Consider the following 22,985-nt stretch of genomic DNA (forward strand, 5'->3'; position numbering starts at 1 on the left):
TGTCAGGCAATTTACTTGAGGAGAACAGGAATCGTGTCAATTTAAAAGATCATCTATAAACATTCAAGAGAAATTTGGGCAAGTGATTTAAAACCTGTATTGATCCCTTCCTCTTGTATTTTGGCTTGTATTTTCATATATTGTTAGTTTTTGCAACATCTGTTGATCATATGTGAAAATGTTGGGTGTTATATAAAAGACTACCATATACCAAGTTTAGTTTTCAGTGTTTCATAATGAAAGTGAAAGGCATGACTGTTCAGAGTTACTGGACATCAGGTTAGTCATCCCTCCCCCTCATTACTCATTACACTCTTTACTCTACAACACGTCTGGTGGTCAAACACAAGACCACAAACCAGTGAAACCAGGCCTGACCTGGCTCTTCAATGACTTATCAGACTGTTCTTCCTTTGCCTGTTGGAAAAACCTGCTATGTTGCTGTGGGAATATTCCGCATCGTGGAAATGAACTGGGAGAAAACCAGCTTGACCAACAGCTGTGAACTCTAATGTGTTTTCTCTCAGCTGGGGACAGAAAGAATGCCGACTTGAATGGGCTCCTTGTTTCGGGCCTTTTTTCTTCAGTCAGTTCCCACTAAGCCTTTTGGGGGATCCCTGGCAACAGCATGAATTTGGATGAGGGGGCGAGACAGAGTAAACAATTCCACATTAACCTGCTTTTCAACAAGCCCATCATTTCAAATACCTTGATAAAAAAAGCAGAAATACTTGGTATGCAATCCATGGAGGAAGGATACCTATAGGACATGATTGTACAAGCTTGTTGTAAAATCTTCTCAAGTTTTTTCTACTTTCAAAAGAAATGCTGGAAGAAATTATGACCTTTCTACTGTTTTGGTAATGATCTGAATGCTTAGCTACAACATATTTCCAGTGTGGTGAGCTGTAAGTTTAGAAAAAGCCCAAACTTTCCCAAGAAAAACAACTATTAATAACTTTATAAGTGAAATATAAACAAACTTTTTGGTCATTGGTAGTGAAAATACCATAACTCCGAGCCTGTGTTTGTGTCAGAGACACTTCCTCCACAACTTTTTGTTGATGGGATTTTCATACTGCTGCAAAAACCCTCAAGGACTTTATCTTTCCACTGTACTCTGGCGCTGCAGCATGTAACCTGGTGAGCAACAGAAGGTTTTACTTTGGATCTTTGAAAATCTGAAGAAAAACTTCATGTTCGAAAGAACTCGAGCTGTTTACACATTCAAGAGAGTAACAGCTTCAAAGTGCCATTTTTAATCAAAGGAATCAAATGAATGATCATTTCAATAGAACAAACTAACATTTACATCTGTGTGATACATTTCTAGTTGCTTTAAAATAATGGTTTAGTTTGCAAGAAAGACCAGAATGAGACTGCAAATGAAGTTTTAATAGGTAAAACTGACAGCAGGTCATTTAAGCATTTAAGAAACCCATAACTTTGACAACCTATGAAACATTATCATTTTCTTCAGAGTAAGTCCCTTTAAAGTATCAGACATTCGGCCTCAATATTGAAACAATGTGGCTCTAACATTTGCTTATTTGTCAAGAAAAGTAATCTTGAATTCATTTAGGTTGCAATGTTTTACAATGGTGACACATTTTCAGAGCAGAGAAACATCAAAACGTCCAAATATATACCTCGCACACTATTTTCAACCTGTATCCCCAGTTTGGTTTGCTCAAGTCCAACATTTCAAAGAAGGTGAGATGGCCTAAAACTTATGTCGTGTATTTAATCAGACATTAGCTAAAGTAAAACTGCTCGGATATGGATGGATAAATCTATGCAGACCAGAGCTGTTGACTGGGACCCCATCCGATTTGATTTTCACCTCATAAAATACAGACACAACAAAAAGTGAATAGTCAGTATTTTATATATTTTATTATTCGACCCAAACACCAAAATGACTTGATCTCATCTATGTAAAATGTACTGTTAACACAGCTTAAAAGCGAAGTGTCTCACAATTTGAGGTTGGATCTTTTTTTTTTATCACTTTCTTTAACAACGTAAGATAGGACTTTTTTTTTTCATTTGCCCCAATTTCCCACGGAATAATTCAAAGATCTTTAGGAAATAAATAGACATATTTAGGGAAGTGAGAAATACGAGTGTGTGTAATTTGGTGCAGCTTGATTGAATTTGAGGGGACTGTACTTCTACTGCCTTGGTTGGCTGAGTTATACACATCGCTGAGTGCCATTCTGGTGAGTGAAGTTTTTATACTATTTTAACAAAGTTGACAATCATTTCTCTATGAAGGTCGAACCACCAGTCAAACATATCTGCTCCCAGCATATTAGTGAGACTTTGGGGATCTGAATGTGTGCACTCTGACTACACCCATTGTTTCAGTTGGTATTTCACAGTACTTAAGTAGTGAATCTGGGCATCTCAAGACCTGCCAGTATTCATATTTATGTTTTCAACACTAAGGTAGTGTAAGCCCACTACTATATGTACATCTATGCATATCCTTTTTCCATGAGCGGGCCGGCGGTTTCCCCGGTACCTCAGCCAAGCTGAACACAATGCTTCCATTGAGGCAGAGTCACAGTGGCTACCTTTATATACCATCAAGAGGGACAGTTAATGCTACAGCACCTGGGTTTCACTTAAAGAGATAGGCCACATTGATACAGTTACATACATGCATTGTACATATTTAACTAAAACCCAAAACAATCTCAAGATTGAAAATTGCACGTCTTCATATTTCTCGTGATTTTATTGCTTTAAGTTGTAAAGTAGTTTAAAAAAAAACTCCTCACACAAATGTTCACGTGTGTATTGGCATATTTCTCTGACATATACGGATCAGCTCTAACTTAGCAGAGTCCTTCCCTTTTCATTCCGTGCGAGCTGCCGACAGGAGCAGCAGTTCAGAGAAGCTGCTCTTTTTACTCAGAGGTGGGGAAGCAGCTGGGGAAATATAGCTACTGGCTGAGTAGTGAGTAAAAAATAGCACTTGAATGTTAAAGACACATGTAGGTATATGAGGTAAAGTATGTTTCTTCTTTAGTGTTGATTCATTTCATTTAACCTTATTATATTTAACCCAGTACTATACTATATATATTTATCTTTACCAACCTTCTGTTGGAAGAAAACCGCTTTAAATGGCATTTGGTTTGAGACATCAGAAGCTGTTTTCAAACATGAACTTTGGAAAATGTCCGGAACATTTGGTCCGGACATTGACATATACACGACGTATAAATTCCGCTGCAGAAAACCTCGTTTTTGTTTATAGCACATTAACAGCGGTGAAGGCCCCAATCACCAAAAGCTCTCTAATCTTGTTTTCTTTTGATATCGCTGTTGGCATCTTCTATGTACATGGCACCTCTTTTTCATCCTGAGATATTTATATTCTTATTGTTTTGTTTTTTTTCGGTTATGGATCTGTCATGCGTTAGAAGTGTCACCAACGCGCTTAATTGCTCGCTGTGAATTATTTCATACATTTACCTGCTGTATTTCCGCATGGGCTCACTCCGACATTTTGCGTACGCTTTACGAGTGGCGTGAGGAAACGTTATGGAAAATGTCAGAAGCAACTAACTTGGACCTTTGCGTTCCTACATACAGTCCCTCTGGGAAACCCCAGGAAAATGTCAGAGCATGTCTGAAAGCAGCTAGAGATTAAACTGTATTTTCACACCAGGAGACACCAGAAAAAGCCGTTGAACATTCACTTTACCCGAGTCAGTTATGTAAAGTCCTATCAACGCACATCAGGTCTGATCTAATCTAAAGTGATGATATCCTAGTGCAGATCTGTTAATATAGAAAACAGGCTGAACTAGGCAGCATTAGCACTTTATCATTAACCGTATGACTACTCTCACTTTCACATCACATCATTTTCACATCACTTTCACCTTCACCGTAGTTTATCCCTGAAAATCTAAACATCACCATCTATCAATAAAATCGTATATAATAATCTCAGGCAATCTGTCGTGCTTGACGTCTATGCTTATTTTGTATGAATGAAACACAGAGCGTGACGTATCATAAGTACTATGATATAACTTAAGAACACAGTATGCAAATAAATACTTCTCTTTATCTTTAAGTGGCTCTTCATTGTTATAATGAGGCACGTCATTGGTGAGTATGAATAGAACTGTATGGCCTTAATGCTGTCATTTTGTGTCTTATGGCAGCTTTGCTTACTAGTTTTGGTCTGTGCAATAATGGCTCCTCCTGCAGAGTTCTGCAGAGTCACAGCTACAAATTGTGACCTTCAAGCTAATGAAACAGTCTGTCCTCGAGCAAACTGATGGACTTGTTCATCAGTGTCTTTTCATCGTCCACAATCCTGTACCCGAACATCTTCATGGTGGGTCCACACACTCTCTGCACCACCTGAACCAGTGTAAAGGGAATGCTAAACCTCCATTTTTCTGCGTGCTCGGATGATTTCTTCCGGGTGGAGTATTCGTCGCCCTCTTCCTGTGTGGTCTGGGTGTTCCTTAGAATCCAGTCCCTAGCTTGGGGACTGAATGGTATCCCTGCGAACCTGTACATGTCCTCTGCCTTCTGCATTGGATACAGGGCGATGTCCTCGTAACGCACCAACATGTAGCGTTTCCTCAGCCAGTGAGGTTGGCTCAGTCCCACCTCTGCAGACATCCTTATTTGATCACAGTTTCCTTTGAGCTTCTTCACCTCCTCGTCATCTTCGGGCACCTGGCCGTCCTGCGCCCAGGCCTTCCACACCTCGTAGGTAGAGAAAGCCGCCATACGGGATGCTAAGATGGCCCGTGGATCTCGGACTAGCTGGATCAATCTCACATCCAGACGTGGATCCTCCACCAACGGCTGCAATGATTCCAGATGGCGCACACGGACAGTCTTTATGGCATGGTGTTGCTTGGAAAGACAGGACTCAGATGCAAGGGTCAAGTTCAGCGGCCCACAGCGACGAATCTTACAGCGATATCTAAGAGAAGAGTGGTTTAGTTTTAACATGATGAAAATACCTTTCATAGAGATGCAAAGCAGGAGGAGTTACTTCAGATGTCCGAAGTTCCATGAAGTTCAGTTTCTAAGTTAGAGCAGTTAAAACACTTACAAAGCTTGTACGGGTATGAAAAGTGGTGAAATATCAGGACAATTAGCAAATGACGGGTTCTTTGAAATACAGTCAAAGATGCAAGAATGTGCAGTTAAAAAAAAGTTAAGGGTACAGTTAAGGAACATATAATTAACCAGGAAGGTCCTGTGGAGATAAAAATCTCTACAGCCAGGGAGTCCTGGTCAACCAAACTTAAATTTTGTTGCATATAGGGAATATTCTAACAATAATTTACATTATTAATTCATCTATTCATATAAAATGTCCAAAAAAAGGAGAAAAATACCCATTCCAATTTCCTGAATCTCAGTGATGTTTTCAAATGTCTTGTTTTGCTAAACCTCATTTGACTCACAACCCAATTTGAATGAATTTTAGGTAAATTCAGCGACAACGCTGCAATGTTTTACTCCTAATCTAAATGATTATAAATGTGCTGCAGCTCTGTTAATACCACCAAAGGCTGGGGTTCATGGGTATGGTCATAGTTCTGCTTATCATATAGAGCAAATCACTGCACCAAACTGAAGGAGAAAAGCAAACTATGTTGATAATAAAAAGGGATTTCCATAACATAACACAGCCTCGCCATCTCTGCAGCTAAATCAGTTTGTTTCTTTTTCATATTCAACCAACACTGATCAATGACAGTAAGTATCTAGAGAATGTATCATACTTTTCGAAAACATCTTTGATGAAAGGACTGCAGACTTGATCTTCACAGAGCGATAAACTCGACTCTCTGCGGAAAAGAGCAGCGGTGACGCGTTCCTCAGGTGGGGGAGAGATGAACTTCTCGAGAGGATTGAAATCACACAGGAAGAGCCCCCGGAGTACATCCCGGTAGATTCCTGCCAACACTGTCCCATTGTTTGCCTCTGTGGCCGAACTCAGCATGCGCTCGACGTGCCACAGAGGCTCGAAAAGGTAGAACATGTTCTCCCCGTGCTGGTTGAAAATCTCCCCGACAAACGAGGAACCTGTTCTTGTTCTGGCCAGGAGCAATACGTGCTTACGGCCACGGCTGGAGTTGTACGTGCCTAAATCGTCCAGTTCATCATCCTCTTGCTCGTCAGAAAAGTTTGAGTAATTCCCTTTTGCACCAGGGAGTTTAGAAAGCAGCATTTTGAGCAAGGACAGGGGGCCATTTTGTGTCGTGTTGCCGTTATCCAGCGGTGAGTGTGGGTCCAGCGGAGGAGCGTGCCTCTGGATTATCTTATCGGAGACCCTGATGGGAAAAATCAATCAACAACAGATTAGTTAATTTTGCATTTATCTTACACTGTTACATGGATCTACTGTATGTTTGAGGTGGTTAGCATGGTTTAATGTAATGTAACGAAAACAGAAGATGGGCGTTAGTCTGAAATAGTCCAGCACAATAATGCAAATGAAACCACAACTTCATTTTTACATTTTGATCTTCAAAAACATAAAAAGATGTAACAAGTTAATTATGCCGCTAGGACTCAGCCATTAGCGTTGGAGGCTTCACCCACAACACTGCTCATTTACTGAATGGGCTCATATCATGCCAAACTGCATTGTGGTTCCGTTACATTGCACTGCTCCTGCTGCGTACAGCAGCAATAGATGAGCAGTTTTTTCACGTGGCAACAGAGGCGAAAGCCAAACAAATCATGTTAACTTCTTTTTGGCATTGCATTGAAAACTAGCATGGCACGTTAGCATGAAAGCCGGCTATTAAATGTCCCTATTTTGAAACTGTGATTATTGACGTTATGACGATCGCGCCACCATCAGGTGTCAGGTTAAGCAACACATACGTATGAGTCCAGCATTTGTAGCAGGTTTGCTACTTTTTGTTTTAGCCAGGTTATTTTTCCAGTGTTTCCAGTCTTTGTACTAAGCTTAACTAACCAGCAGTTGGCTAGATTCCCATTTCTAGAAGTGTGGTAGTTTTCCAGTCATCTTTATCTTGACTATATTAAAAGGGCATTGGGAAGGAGGGTATCCTGATCTGTATTTTTGAACAGGTCAAGGAAAAGGCATTGGCAGTGAGCTTGACTGATACAAAAGGCCGGAGCTGGCCCTAAACCTGGAGTGAACATAAATGTCAAGAAAGGACTTGTTTCTTTCCCAGAACTCCAACCAAAGCAATACATTTCAACATCTCCCGCGACTTACTGGGTTTTCTGCAGATGTTATACTCTTACCTTGACAGGATATTGCTCTCCTTTTCGATGATGACCAGGGCAACAATACAGATGAAGACAATTGCATATTTGGTCTTCATTCTTGAATTCCGGGTTTGCACTTGGATCTCTAGATTCTGGTCGGCTTGTTGGTCATAGCTTGTCGTGCAGAGGCTAAAGATTCATTCTGCAACAACAAAGGTACTTCAGTATATACAGTTTTTTTTTTAAAGTATGCTCTTATGACAACGAAATGTATGAAATAGTTATAGCAAAAAAGATACGACATCCTCCTCACTTATCCCTGCTCAGCTACCCTACCACCCACACCCTGCTGCCGGCAGCTTGCATCCACCACCCCAGCCTCCACCTTCTAGTACTGAGTCCAAACATGGTTGTGGTAAATTCTATTCATCTTTAACAAATGGATCTTGCCTGCTGTTTTGTTTTTTTTGCACTTGTTCCCAGTTTTATCTCAGCATGCTGCTTGGCTAACCCAGGGAACATCCAAAGATGGGAGCCATCCGCGGCAAGCATAACTGTATTCCCATTTGTGCAATAAATGACTGACCTGAACTGACTGAACTAGCTTCTATCTCAGCACTTAAAGACAAACCTAGATTCAACCAGTGCTTTATTGATAAAAACAACATGCACTCATAGGCCCATTGACCTGAAGCCTGGGGAATATTTAACACTTGTTTTTTTGTTTTTTTCAACTTCTGTTTATTGGAATTTTACATGGATAATTCACAGTCAACATTTGAAATACATCCTACATAACTCCCTTCCCATGTGCCCTCCCCCCACCCCAACCCAGCATCCCCTTGACAGACACACCACCAAATATTTAAATAAACATCTGTATACAATGTTGAGTAAATAACACACAAAACAAAAACAGTGAATAAATAAACATGTAATGTACACTCCTTATAAAACTAAGTACATCAGCACTGTGCTATACCAAAGGAATTATGAATCCTCCCAGTCTGTTATTTGGGTTAAATTGTCATAGTATGCAAGAAAAGGCCTCCATACCCTTTCAAATGTATCTGCAACTCCCCTCAGTGTATATTTAATCTTTTCAAGCTTCAAATAGAACATGATCTCTTTAAGCCATCTTGTATGAGATGGTGGCACCGGCCTCCTCCAGTTAAGGAGGATAAGGCGCCGAGCTAACAGAGTGGTAAAGGCGATCACAACATGCATGCCAACCGGCCATACTGTGCCTTCGGGCATCACCCCAAAGAGTGCAATTACAGGTTGAGGTTCAATCGTCATGCCATAGATGTCACTCAGCGATCCAAAGATTTTCTCCCAATATGTTTGGAGGCTCGAGCACAGCCAAAACATGTGTAGCCAGGTTGCAGTAGCTAGCTTACATCGGTCACATGTAGGATCAGTATTAGGGTATATTCTTGCTAATTTCTCCTTGGTGAAATGGAGACGATGAACTATCTTAAACTGTATTAGACCGTGCCTAGCACAGGGGGAGGAGGAATGAACCCGGGCCAAGGATTGAAGCCCACTGACCATCAGCAAATGACAGGCCTAGGTCTTGTTCCCAAAGTGTCCTTAAGTTATTCAGAGACTGTGGGTTTATCGCGTCAATTTCCCCATAAATCCGGGAAATGGCGCCCTTGAGACCGGCATTGAATCCTAGGAGACTATCTAAGGGCGTGCTTGTGGGTTGTGCAGGGAAAGGATGGTAACCCCTTTGTACAAAGTGCCTAATCTGTAGGTATCGAAAAAAATGGGAACGGGGCAACGCATACCTCCCTGACAATTGATCGAATGAAGCGAACACCTTGTTAACATATAGATCCTTAACAAGTCTAATCCCATTGCCATGCCAGGCCCGAAAGGCCAGATCTGACTTGGAAGGGGTGAAAAGATGATTTGCCAGAATAGGAGCCTGTATTGATGCGCTCTGCAAGCCAAAATGCTTCCGAAATTGTACCCAGATCTTCAAGGTATTGGCAACTACAGGGTTTTTGAAAGAACCAGAATTAAGCGGTAAAGGAGCTGTGACCAGGGAGTGGAGTTGTAATTTAAAAGATTCCAATTCAACCCAAGCGGGAGCGTCCACATCTGCACCACTATTAGCCCACATTATGACCTTTTGAACATTGCAGGCCCAGTAATAGTGAAGAAAATTAGGCATTGACATTCCTCCTAACTTTTTCGGCCTTTGTAAAAAAGTTCTGCGAATACGGGGGGCCTTTCCATCCCATATAAATGCAAATAGTATTTGGTCCAGTATAAAAAAATGTTTTTTAGGAATGAAAATCGGAATACATTGATACAAATACAGAAACCTAGGAAGAACATTCATCTTGATTAGGTTAATCCGGCCAGCTAATGATAAGGGTAATGTGCGCCAGCGGTTTATGTCCTGCCTGCATCGATCCAATAACGGTGTGAAGTTTAGTTTATATAACTTGTGAAAAGACCGCGGCACCACCACCCCAAGGTATTTAAAATGGGAAGACACTCTCTTGAATGGGAAGGCTGTGGCCGGGATATCGAGAGCTGCTTTGTTTATGGGATAAAGTTCGCTTTTTTCTAAATTCAGTTTGTAACCTGAAAACTTTCCAAATCGTTCCAAGGTAGACAGGACGTGCGGCAAAGAATATACTGGGTTAGCAATGTACAAAAGTAAATCATCGGCATAAAGCGAGAGCTTGTGTGTTGTGTCCCCTCGAGTTATCCCTTCAATTGCCTGGCATTGACGAATAGAAGCCGCAAGCGGTTCAATCGCCAGAGCAAAAAGCAGGGGACTCATAGGACAGCCCTGTCTCGTGCCTCTATGTAGTGGGAAATATTTTGAGTGAGAGTCATTAGTATGGACAGAGGCTAAGGGAGAGGCGTACAACAATTTAACCCAGGAGATAAAATCATCACCAAAGCCAAATTTCCTCATGGTCATAAATAAATATTCCCACTCCACCCGGTCGAACGCCTTCTCTGCATCTAAGGATATTACAAGCTCAGGATCATCCGAACTGGTGGTAGTATAAATAATATCGAACAGCCTACGGATATTAGAATAGGAATGTCTGCTTCGAATAAATCCGGTTTGGTCAGGTAACACCAGCTTGGGAAGAGCACTTTCAAGCCGCAGAGCAAGGGACTTAGCGAGAATTTTACAGTCCACATTTAGAAGGGAAATCGGTCTGTGAGACCCACACAACAAGGGGTCTTTGTCCTTTTTAGGTAGGAGACAGATGGAGGCTTGGTTCAGGGTTTCAGGGAGATGGCCAATTGAAAATGATTCATTAAACATTGATAGTAGTATTGGGGATAAGTCTTCTGCAAATTTCTTAAAGAACTCCACTGGGAACCCGTCTGGTCCAGGGGATTTGCCAGATTGCATATATTTAATGGCACCACAAACCTCCTCCAGCGTCAGGGGGGAGTCGAGGGCATCTTTCTGAGAGTCCTCAAGGGTTGGTAGGTTCAAATTCCGAAAAAACGACTCTGAATCGGAAGCCTCATCGTCACATTCAGACGAGTATAAGTTTGTATAAAACGCTACAAAAGCATCATTAATCTCCTTGTGGTCTGTGGTCACTGAACCCGAGGTGGTCTTGATTTGAGTTATCTGGCGTGAGGCTGCGGTTTGGCGGGCTTGGTGAGCAAGAAGCCGGCCTGCTTTGTCGCCAAACTCGTAAAACGAATGTCGGGACTTTAATAACAGCTGCTCTGCTGCTGAGGTGGAGGCTAGATCAAACTCAGTCTGTAGGTGAATCCGCTTTTGATAAAGTTCTGGAGTAGGCGTTGAGGCATACTGATTGTCCAGCTGTGAAATTTTGACAGAAAGCTCTTTCAATTTGGCCATCCTCGCCTTTTTGGTATTTGAGGCATAGCCAATAATTTGGCCTCGCAAGTATGCTTTCAGCGCTTCCCATATGGTGCTATGAGATACCTCCGGTGATGCATTGGTCTCAATAAAAATTTGTATGTGGGTTTGGATGAATTTTACAAAAGCGCTGTCAGAGAGTAGAAGAGGGTTCAGGCGCCACTGTTTATATGGGGCAGGATGATCAGGGAAATCTAGTTCAAAGGATAGGGGAGCGTGATCAGATATAACTATACTATGGTAAGTGGGAGGGCTAGAAGAGGGTATAAGCCGGGCATCTAGAATAAAATAATCAATCCTGGAAAACGTATGGTGAACTGGTGAAAAGAAAGAAAAAGCCTTTCCTGTAGGGAAGTGTAAACGCCAGGGGTCAACCATTCCATACTGCTCAATAAAGGTACTAATAGCTGTGGCCATTTTAGACAGTGGTGCATGTTTGGTAGAAGACCGATCCAGACTGGGGCAGAGAACACAATTAAAGTCACCCCCAACAATCAAGTGGTGGCTATTGATCCCAGGGACAGTAGAGAAAAAAGAGTTAATAAAAGCGCTGTCATCCCAGTTTGGAGCGTATACACTGGCGAGGATAACAGGTTTATTGAAAAGCTGACCGGTGACTATGACAAACCGGCCATTCGTGTCTGCAATTACCTGATCACTATCAAAGGTAACACTTTTGTGTATAAGAATAGCTGCGCCCCTGCCCCTAGCGTTGAACTTGGAATGAAAGACTTTCCCCACCCAACTCCTCTGAATACCCGAAACATCTGCCCTTCGTAGGTGTGTCTCTTGGAGGAAGGCTACCCCTACCCCAAGTTGACCTAAATGTGCCAGTACCTTGTTCCTCTTCACGGGGTGATTTAGCGATTTCACATTCCAAGAGATGAACTTCACTTTTCTACCACTATTCCTAACTGTACTCATACTTTACAGAGTTGTGCTGTACTAGCATATATAGGGCAAGAAGACAGAACATTGCGCTATGTAGTACAAAGAGTGTCACAATAAAAAAGGATGGCCATAGATAAGAGTAAGACATTAAAAAAAACAAAAAGATGCGACGTGTACATTACATTACAAAAAGACAAAAAAATAAAAAGGATGCTTCCCCCCCTCCCCCAGCACTTACCCAAACTAAGTGCATTAAAACCCCAGAAAACAAGTGCAAAAAGGTGCATCTTAGCTAAACAACGCTTGCACCTAACTCTCCTCATCTAACAGAGGATAACGAAACACGTTTAAAGAGTCAATTATTATGTTGTTTACCTCCTTTGATAACATATCTGCCTGGTGTTTGTCACGAGGCTATATTCTGCCTGACACATTTTGCCATCAAACATCCCACCTTCTACAAACAGGCCATTGAGCTTTAATATTCCAATATAATTAGGGCAGGCTACTATTCCCAGATTGGCCCATTCAAAAGAAAATAAATAAAAAATACGGAAAATATTGAAATATAGAACACAGGGCATTATAAATTCTGAAGTAGCATTAACGTAGACAACTGTGCATTTTGATGTAACGTTAGCTTACATTTGTCTCACGGAGTGTGTCCTCACGCTATAGATTGGGTTACATTGTCACAGTCTTGTACTGGCTGTAGTGAGCCTACATACCATCACTCTCCGTCGTTTTCTGATGTCACCGCTGGTAGAATCTTGGCCTTGACAAAAGCAGCCGCCTCCGTTGGGGTTTCAAACTCGTACTTCTTTCCGTTGAAAAGGAACCGGAGCCTTGCTGGGTGTAGCAGAGAGTATTTCACTCCCGCCTCCCGAAGCTGTTTCTTGACTGGGAGGAACGCGGTTCTTCTACGTAGTAGGTCCGCGCTGAGATCGGGGTAAAAGCTGATCTTTGCTCCTCGGTATTTCAACTGCCCTTTCTCCCACGACATGCGCAGAATCTGCTCCTTCGTCTGGTAGTAATGCATGCGCACCACCATAGCTCGCGGGGGACCTGTCGGCTGCGGCGGTCTCAGAGTGCGATGGGCACGGTCCACCACAGGTGGGCGAGTGAAACTGTCCTCTCCAAACACCTCGGTCAGGAACTTTTCTATAAAGGCAGAGGGGTGGTTTCCTTCAATTTTCTCCTCCAGACCAGTCACCCTTATATTATTCCTCCTCGAGAAATTCTCCAGAGTGTCCAGTTTAGCGTGTAGCTTGGAGTTTTCAGCTTGCAGTGCGGTGTGGGAAGTTTCAAGCTCAGTAACTCTCTGATCCACGTCCGTCAGAGAGGTTTCGATGCCTGCAAATTTTTCAACGTGCATGGAGACGGTCGTTTGGAGGGTCGAAACAGATGAACGTAGCTCTGATAATATCTCGTCCCTCACCGCAGCCACATCCTCTTTGATGCCATCTCGCAGTTCTTTCAGTGCCCCGTGCGTTAGCTCCAAGCTAGCACTGCCCGACGTTTGCTTGCTAGCACCGGCTTCGGGCGGCATGGCCTGATCATTCTTGCCAGCTTGTTTACCTCTCCCGGCTTTGTTTGACATATTTACTGGTCAGACAGAAACGATTAATGGAGTAGGAGGTTTAAGTAAAGGAAAGCGACGCGACTTTAAACTAAATACGTGTTTCTAACAAATAAAATATGAAATAGGTGAGGAGAGTTTCCAGAAGACGTCCTCACTCCGCCATGACACCGGAAGTCCGTCTATTTAACACTTGTTTGTCTTGTTTCATAGAATCATATGAAAAACTAGGGCTGGGATCGGGGGTAAAGAGAAACACAGATGGGAGAGAGGGAGTTAAGGTAAACAGGAGTGGTTTTTCAAAACCTAGTGGAACACTGCCACATGGCACTGAGTCAGGGATAATGAGCAAATTTTGATTTTATGACTGTGCCTTTTCCATACTCCCCTCTGTTTAACAAGCCACCTTCAAATCTGAAGAAGCCAGACTGTTGCCTGGTGGCACCATCTCACAGGTTAATTCATCTGTATCATTTCTGGGAGTCAGAAGTTTGCCCATGTTATGAAGGGCAAGCTTTGACCTATTGACAGCAAGTGATCTGTGATTCAAATTTCAACATCATCATTTATCAGTATAGAGCACAGGCCAGTCAGAGTGGGTGGGGTTCTATCAAAGCCAAATCTTGCATCATTAGCCGTAGCAGTGTCCTTCCCATCTGCTGGGAGTATTGCATTACACTGACATTATTTAATTTTTTTAACTGTCCAGGAAGCATGAACTCAGAATTTTTTTTTTAAGAAGACTCAACCTCACCAGACCAAACTCAAAGACTTTTGAATACATGAGCTATTTTGACTTGGAATTAAATTTGAAATAATTCAGTAGAACAAATTTCATTACTGTGGATTATAATGTTACTGAAAAAGAAATGTAGACTGCGCCCCCCCCCCCCCCCCCCCCCCCCCCCCCACTCGAACCCCTCCGTCGTTCAGACCTGTCAAGAGAGTGAAACATTTCTACGGAGCATATCATTAAAGGGGGGGGGACATAGTTTTGGAGTGATTGTGTGCTCTGTAAGTAAATATCACCCAATTATCTGAGCTTAATACGCCACAGCCGTCAAACTGTCAGGCTGCAGCACTCGAACTGAGCGTTTTTACATATTCAAGAGCCACTGGAGCGTTTGGCAAATCTGACTATCTGCTCAAGCAGAAACACACATCACTCTGTTTATCATCTCACTACAAATTACATTAATGGCTGCCTTCAAACGCCTCAAAGCAGCATCTCGTGGAGACACTGAGAGCTAAATCCCCACTGAAAGCTTTGCTGCTCATCCAGGGGTGATAATAGAAATCATTGACTGTTAAGGGGCAAACGTTGAAAACTGTTTAGAATTGTATCTGTGCCAATATAAGTGTTTGATTAATGCTACTGGCATTTGGGAAACCAAGAACACCAACCCCCCCCCCCCTCTATGTGTGTCCATGTGTGGTGCCCATTTAATAGCAGTCATTTAGGGGGAGGGGGCTTTTCAATTCAAGAGCCTTGTTTTCCCCCCACCACTGAAACAGACGAATGAATACCTCTGCGTGTTAGAAATCCCTGATTCCCTGAAATGATGCTTCCACATACTCAGAGCTAAACCTGGATAAGATGGGTTTTATTGGCAGATCACGTCAATAACATTGAGGATTGTTGATTAAAGTGGACGCAGCCTCCATGTTTGCACAAAACACCATTTATACCTGCGGCCGGCGAGGAAACACAAACCCGACACACACACACACACGCAGGGGTTTTGACACGAGTGGAAACAGGGACGGAGTTTATCATCATTCCTCGTTTATAGCGTCTAAAGGCAGGATGGCAGGACGTTTACGCGCCGCCGTATATACGCTGCTGCCTCTGTGGGTAATTTATCTGAGCTTTAAGTCGTTTCCTGCCGGGGTCAGAAGAAGAAGACCTGGAGGTGTTCAGGTGGGGGGGGGGGGGGGGGGCATGGCACAAACCTTTTAGCCGCTGGTGTCCCTCTGCAGTCGAGCAAATCGTCCCCCTCGTCCTGTGAGAAGCAGAATCAGAGCATCTCGCTACATTGTCTCGGACACATGCTTCATTGTATCCTCGGCCGCGGGCTCCGCTCCTCCGCCGCATGAATAAGAGGCAGCGCGCAGGAGGAGGAAGAGGAGGAGGAGGAGGAGGAGGAGGCGCGGACTTCTTCCCCAAACACCAGAAAAACGTTATTTTCTGATAAACGATGAAATGCACAAGTGGAAAAACTAAGCCAGCGAGAAATAGTTGATCTCAGCAGCCAATCTCCTTTTGTGATCAAATACTGTCGCTTCCAAACTTTCGGCTCTAAACTTTCTCTCGCTCGTGCGCCGCAGGACCAAACTGACTGCACGAGCGAGATGTGGCCACGCTTTACGACACTGCCCCCCCACTCACACACACACACCCCCACCCCAGTGGGACAGCCTGTACAGGCAGTGGTCACGTGATCCCACTTTGTATACAAACCCCCACTTTTTTTCTCGAGGAGGAGAGTCAGTGTCGATCCTTCTCGCAAGAATTCCAAAATGAGCCGATCTTGTCCTTGCCCTTCCTCAGTCAAGTTATTACAACTATGTGACGATCTCCGCCTTCTCTTCATCACACGCTGCTGCCTCCCCCCCCCTCTCCAGTCCTGGATGAACCCTTTCTCTTCTGATTCCCCCTCATGCTCCTCATCATGCCCCCAAACGTCTCCCAGGGGAGTTGATCCCCCTGTCGTATTACCAAAAGATGGCCAACTTTGTCCTTTTGCTTTATCTTCTATTTTCCTAGCCCTTGCTTGCCCTTGTTTATACTTAATTAAATCCTGCAAATAATAAGTGCTTTATTCCTCTCTTTATCTTCTTGGCCACACTCATCTGTCCACCAAGGAACCGTCTTCCTCTTCATTCTCTTCTTACTTCTAGATATTGACAGCTTCACAGCATCTAGAATTACTGTTTTAAGCTTTTTTTTTATCAATCTCCTCCATATCTTCATTTAAGTCTATTTTATCCATCTCTTTCTCACATATATACCTGAACACTTCCCACTTAACACTGCTAAAAACCCACTTCCCCAATACTTCCCTTTGTTCCCTTGTTTCTCTGTGGTGCTACATTACACAACACCGGGAAATGATCACTGCCTAAACTGTTGTTTCTTCTGATACATGCCACTCACATATCCCGCTACGTTTTCTGTGTGCACATCTAATCTAGTCCCTCTTCCATCATTTAGACAAACTATACCTTTTCCTTCTAGCAGTTTTTCAACAATCTCCCCACAATGTGCTGTGAGCATTAAAGTCTCCACATACCAGCACCCTGCTACCATCCAGCCCTTCAATTTGTGTTAGCTTATCCAACTCTAGATTCCTACAAGGCTTGTAATAATTAATTATAACAAACTCTCCCTCACTTGTCCATATCTCTATTGTAATATATTTGTGTTCATTCCCTCTACCTACCTCCCTAAATGACATGTCTTCCTTTATAAATGTATACAAGTCACACACACACACACACACACACACACACACACACACACACACACACACACACACACACACACACACACACATTCCTTCCCTCCTATTACATAACATACTATATAGCATAGTAGTATATCTAGTTATTCTGAAATCCAAATTTTGACTCAATCCTGTTTCCTGTACACAAATATCATCTGATTTACTGCTTAAATCTTTTATACACTTTTTGAATTCTTGTCCATTGGCCAACAAACTCCCAGCATTCCATCGTAGTATAGGAAACCATATTAATACTATTGTTGTGATTATTATACCTAAAGCGTGATATATTCATGATATATACTAGTAAGGCTCAAAATGTGTACTAGTGTAACTAGTGGGTATTTCGACCCCACTAGTTAACTAGTACACATTTTGAGACTTACTAGTTTACTAGTAAGGTCAAAATAGGCTTTTACTAGGAAACTAGTGAGTATTTTTGCCTGCACTAGCTTACTAGTGTGCATTTTGGCTCCCACTAGTTCAACTAGTGCAGAAAATTGTAGGCCACTAGTTTACTAGTGAGCTTATGTCGGAGCTTTTGCAGCTCACTAGTTAGCTAGTAACACTTTCAGCATTACTAGTTCACTAGTGCAGCAAAAAGCCAACTAGTAGGGACTTCGGTGCTACTAGTGCGGCACACAGTGTTACTAGTAAAGTTTCTGTTGTAACTAGTTGAACAAAAGTGCAACTAGTTTCTGAAAAAGAGTGACTAGTAAGATTTTTTGTTCAACTAGTACAGTAAGATGCTGAACTAGTGCGACCAAATTTCCAACTAGTGCTGACAAAGACCGAACTAGTGGAGGGGACTGACATTTGATATCAAGGATATGGAATAAATGCTCAAACATCTTGCCATACCTGAAAGTTTCAGTAGACAGGAAAAAACCCTAAATCAAATTGTACAGTAGAGATGGTAGCGATTGCAACAGCTCTACAGTGGATAGAGTGAAAGAGTTAAAAACCAAGAGTTTAGGTTGTTTTGTGTATGGATTCATGCTCAGAATTAATGTCATTAGTCATTTTCATTAGTTGGCAAGATTTGGTTCATGCAGATGTTTGAGACTCTGTATAGATTTCAAAATGAATACTGCGATAACTTTTATGTGGATACAGGAAAATTGTAAATTGCTGAGAGTTAAAGATCAGTCTAGAGACACTTTGACATGTGACGGTAGGAAATGCTGAGGTGAAAAAAAAATTCAATGATGGCTAATTTTCATTTAGCTGTTTCAGTTACTGTGTCACACTGTCATGGCTTACTGGCAAACATAAAATAAACAGACTGGTAATCACCAGTGCACCATATTCAAAATTGTAGATAAATATATATGCATGCCTAAATATTCCTCCAACAAACCAAAGTCATGTTGATGCATTTATTTTTTATTTGTCATCCACCACCAGTGTTTTACCACTTGGGGGCAGTAGTGTAAAAGACTGCAGAGAAGGACTGTTAGCAGAACAGCACATGTTCTAATTTGCACAAGGCTCAGTTTGGCCAACATGATGTTCGCTCAGCCATCAATTCGTCTCATTTTAAATTCAACTGCAGGGTGCATTTGATGCACTTCTCTTTTCCCATTTTAATACACATTTTATGTCAAATATAATGAAGTCAATAAAGTGAATTGTGTTTAATGATAACTTTCTAGAAGTTCGGCTTCTTTTAGGTGAATTGTTCGATATACTGTAGTGAACATAATGTGTGTTTTGTGGAAGGGTCAGGGAATCAGTGATCGGATTTGGTTTCATTGACATCATTTTAATTGACTTTTAATGTGTTTTGATGTGTTTTGCATACATTTCTTTCATCGTTGCAGCAAAGTCCTGTTTTGCAATGCAAGTTGCTGAGTGACAAACTGCTGAGGCCTCCATCACACAGGGTTTTTTCGAAAAGTTTCGTAAACACCTCAGTGGACTGCTGCTGCTGCGCGTGGTCATTTCAGTCCACAAGGACTCCTGCAGAAGTCATGTGTCATATCTTTTAGGATTGTGCATGATTCATGACTCTGTATTCACTCTGCAAGCACTCTCAGAGGTTTATGAGAATGAAGGGCTGTTAACCTACAGTATACTCTACATGGAGAGATTAAAGCAGTGACCTAGTTTTAGAGTGGACCGGGACTAAAAGCAAACCTCTGCCCTCGGCAAACTGCACAAGAGATTATCAATAATAATCCAAAATGGTAAAGCTGAATTGGGTATCTTGAAAACAGGTGCTCAAACAGTCAGAGTGATCCTGTAGTGACCCAAGTACAATGGGGTACAAATGATTTAATGTTTCCTTTTCTATTTTTGACATGTGCACTAGAATTTCTTTTTCAATGTATTTTTGAAAAGCAAGGATTTGCCAGTGCACTGGTTTGCTTTGACCAGGGGTGTGTATGTGTGTGCACGTTGGGCGTATTTTGGGTATACTTGGGATTCTTGTAATCCCAAATGTTCTTGACGTCTTAGTGATAAACTGCTGTTAGGTTGTCTACATGTTTATCTGACATTTTTATGGACCCTCACGTTTTGGTCGAGGATGAGAGGACGGGAGCCAAAGTAATTCTACTTACTCTGTTGACATCGCTACTTGATAGACAGCCAGAAACGTTCCCTAAACTTCAACCGCATAATGTGAGCAAACACAACTCAGCCATATGTTGCTGAGAAAAACATCTTCTCATATAATGATTACATGCAATATGAATAGAAATTAAGTGTGAACTGCTTTAACTATTACTTCATTGTGATAAAATAACTGAGCGTATAGTGAATAGTAGTGTGTGAGTGTTTTTGCTTAGTTCAAATCACACAAGTATCTTATTTTGTAATTTTATAATACACTGGCCCATGTAAAGGCTTTTTTATTTTTAGTCATCCACCTGATTTGCATGAATTACTATTCGTATACAATACTATGTATGGATGATGACAGATTTTTGTCCTTTTTGTTTTTTAAGATTATACACTAAATGAAAGGAAAGGCAACTTCACTTGTGCAGCACAATGCAATTTACTTTAACAGTTTTTATGCAAGTTTAGTTAAATAAAAGAAAAAATACAGGAAATAAACAGAGTAGAATGGCACCAAATTGCACACACTCATAGAAATCAGTTTCCTCAACATGCCTGATTTTTTTCATCACGATTCAAGCATTATTCTCTGGGATGTTGATATTGATATCTCGCAATTTTAATGGAAGTGATAGAAAATAAATAAATCCACGCTCCGCCACTTGGTCAGGATCTGTGCCATGGACGTCCCATGTCCCATCCTGCCACCAAGTTTCGTGGAAATCCGTTTAGTAGTTTCTGTGTAATCCTGCTGACAAATAAACCAACCAACGAATAAACAAACAAATGGACAGTGGTGAAAACAAAACCTAGGAGGTAATAATAAAACTATCAAGATGAAATAGTGGTCGTGCAGAATAAAATTTGAAGTGCAGATCTAAAGCCCACTGTGTAACGAAAAGGTTTGACTTTACTTTGCTTTGACAGTCGTGCTTAATGGTTTGTCTCAGATATTTACAGCACATCCATAAAGAAGTGGGCCCTTGTTTGGATTAAATTCTGGGAATAATCGCTCGACTGCTGCTGTCTGACCTGAGAGGTCAAGTTGGTTGATATTGTAGCAGAGGATGATGCCGTCTGTTCTCGATTCCTGTTTTCATGCTGATGCTGAACCCCTTAAAGACGATATCCGTTTAAAAGAAGGAGCAGGACTGAAGTGGCCCATCTGGTCAAGGCCTGACATGATTTGAGACATTGCACACTTGTGTCTTTGGCTGATTCATACTAAAAATATTGCGGGTTTGGCCTCGTCTATTGGTAACAGCCTTGAGAATCAAGATCAAATGATGCACATGCAGCAGCAATGCTACCGAAATGATAAACATGCAAAATGTTCCTGTGGGCAGCCTAATGGCTCCATCCCCGACAGGAACAAAGAGGTCAGCATGTGTTGCTGTGATTGACGGCACGGGATTAGAAACTAAGAAGATGACAACAGATGAGCAGTGAGCTTTTATCCGTATGATTTTTTTTTTACAGTGATCATTGCAAAGACACTTGCACATACATGCCTCAGTGATATGATTTTTTTTACTATAGAATAAATGCAGGTTCAAACATTTTAAAGAAAAGTCACAGTAATTATGACAGAGGATAAAAGATTTTAAAAATATATTGTCATGTGTTTGTGAACCAACATTTTGTTGCACGCTCCACGCAGCATGTCCTCCAGTCTACTGTCTGGCTACTTGCAGCAACATTGTGTGCTAATTGTGTTTTACATTTGTGTCTGATGGAGCCTGTGTGACCACACACAGGCTCCATGCATTACAAGATGAGAAGGGATTAGAGCACAGTGGGTTAATCTTTAGGCCTGCCATCTGCCAGTGTCATGAGAATTAAACCTGAAACCACGGCCCTGACCACCACCATGCTGAAGTAACCTGACAGGTGATCTTTAATACTGAATATATATTGGGTTTTAAACGATGGCCACACACTATATATATATGTTCTGTGACCATCATTAAAAAAAGAAAAAACATCACAGATGTGCCTTTGAATACTTTGCTGCTGGACATGTTAGGATTCCAGTCTGTCAGATCTCACTGTACATGTAGGAATGTACATTTTCTGCCAAAGGTCACAGATTTTTCAAATAATACGTTCATCACATTTCAACCCTGTGTGTCAAACTCCAGTTTTTCAAAAGGACAATTTATGGCCACTGAGGTCATGCAATATACTGTACATTCAACCAGTACCACTCAGATTATAAAGTAGATTTAATTTCAGTATGAGAATGGACTGTAAAAGGTTTATTCATGTATGTAAATCCTCTTGCATGCAACATGTTCTAATGGTGTGCACAGGCACCACACTGTTGTTTTGTCCGAACACGCAACATATTATGTTTTTAGAGGGAAAGACTAAATATCACATCTATTTATGTATTTACAGTCCCACAAATATAATTTGTATCTATATGCAGTTTAAGGAATGTATTTTAAAATACTGTAGGTGGTCATTCAGTAAAAGTTAAATTTAACAATTTAGTAAGACTATATTGAAGATATATTCTTTTACGGGCATTTGAATCATTTTGCCTATGAAAATTATTTTTTTTAAACTGGACCAAGCCAACTTGAAGACATGTTGTATCAATATATATTGTATCAAAGGGTTTCAAATCCTACTCAAATGGAGAACCATTGAGTTGTTATTATATAACAATTGCTTTACCTCTGTTTACCTCTGAGTGGCAAATAAGATTATTAGACAAGAAGATTAGCCAGCTTCAGTAACCAAGATGCTATTCTAAAAGTCCCAGAGAAACATCAGGTTAATCAGTGGTGGTTTTTAATTGAAGAGACAAATCACGGTTTACACAGTGACCCTGTAAATAAACAAACAAATTAATAAGAACAACAAAAAGTTGCAAACCAACAAAAAAAAACACAATCCTTGCATATAAAACTCGCACCTTCTGATACGGTAAAAATGGCGTCCAGCTTTGTTTATCACTATCATTAAATACAGATCATGAGTCCAGACATTCACTTTCTACCATACAATCCAAACAGAAACTATAATCTCATCAGATCATTCCCTGCATTTCATCCACATCATCCTCAGTTGGACGATTATTCTGTTAATTGAGTAAATAGTGGATTTTTTTTGTTCCTAATGCACAGATGGTTGTGGAGTGCATAGCAGATGGTCGTGCAGTATATAACATGAGGAAGTGTACAACATTGACCAGAAACATGGCATGGATTTTAATCCCTCTAGCACTATCTCTAAAACACAAAAGTTACTAAAGCACTTTGTATTAGTATCAACTAAGTCGACTCTGTGTCCGTACATAACAGTGAAAATGTTA

The 22,985-nt window shown here is 41.4% G+C and overlaps 1 protein-coding gene across 1 annotated transcript; it reads right to left on the reverse strand.

Annotated features, from left to right (window-relative positions):
• Positions 1-3,741: 3,741 nt before the first annotated feature.
• chst3a (carbohydrate (chondroitin 6) sulfotransferase 3a) lies at positions 3,742-15,945 on the reverse strand. Its single transcript, XM_034609103.1, has 4 exons — positions 15,546-15,945; positions 7,279-7,444; positions 5,778-6,329; positions 3,742-4,966 (listed from the first exon to the last, which is right to left on the reverse strand). Exons 2-4 carry the CDS (start codon positions 7,356-7,358, stop codon positions 4,273-4,275), a joined length of 1,326 nt encoding a protein of 441 aa, XP_034464994.1. The 5' UTR covers positions 7,359-7,444; positions 15,546-15,945; the 3' UTR covers positions 3,742-4,272.
• Between the last annotated feature and the right edge of the window lie 7,040 nt (positions 15,946-22,985).

The sequence above is a fragment of the Hippoglossus hippoglossus genome, chromosome 15 (genome assembly GCF_009819705.1).
Source record: "Hippoglossus hippoglossus isolate fHipHip1 chromosome 15, fHipHip1.pri, whole genome shotgun sequence".
In the NCBI taxonomy this organism is placed as follows: domain Eukaryota; kingdom Metazoa; phylum Chordata; class Actinopteri; order Pleuronectiformes; family Pleuronectidae; genus Hippoglossus; species Hippoglossus hippoglossus.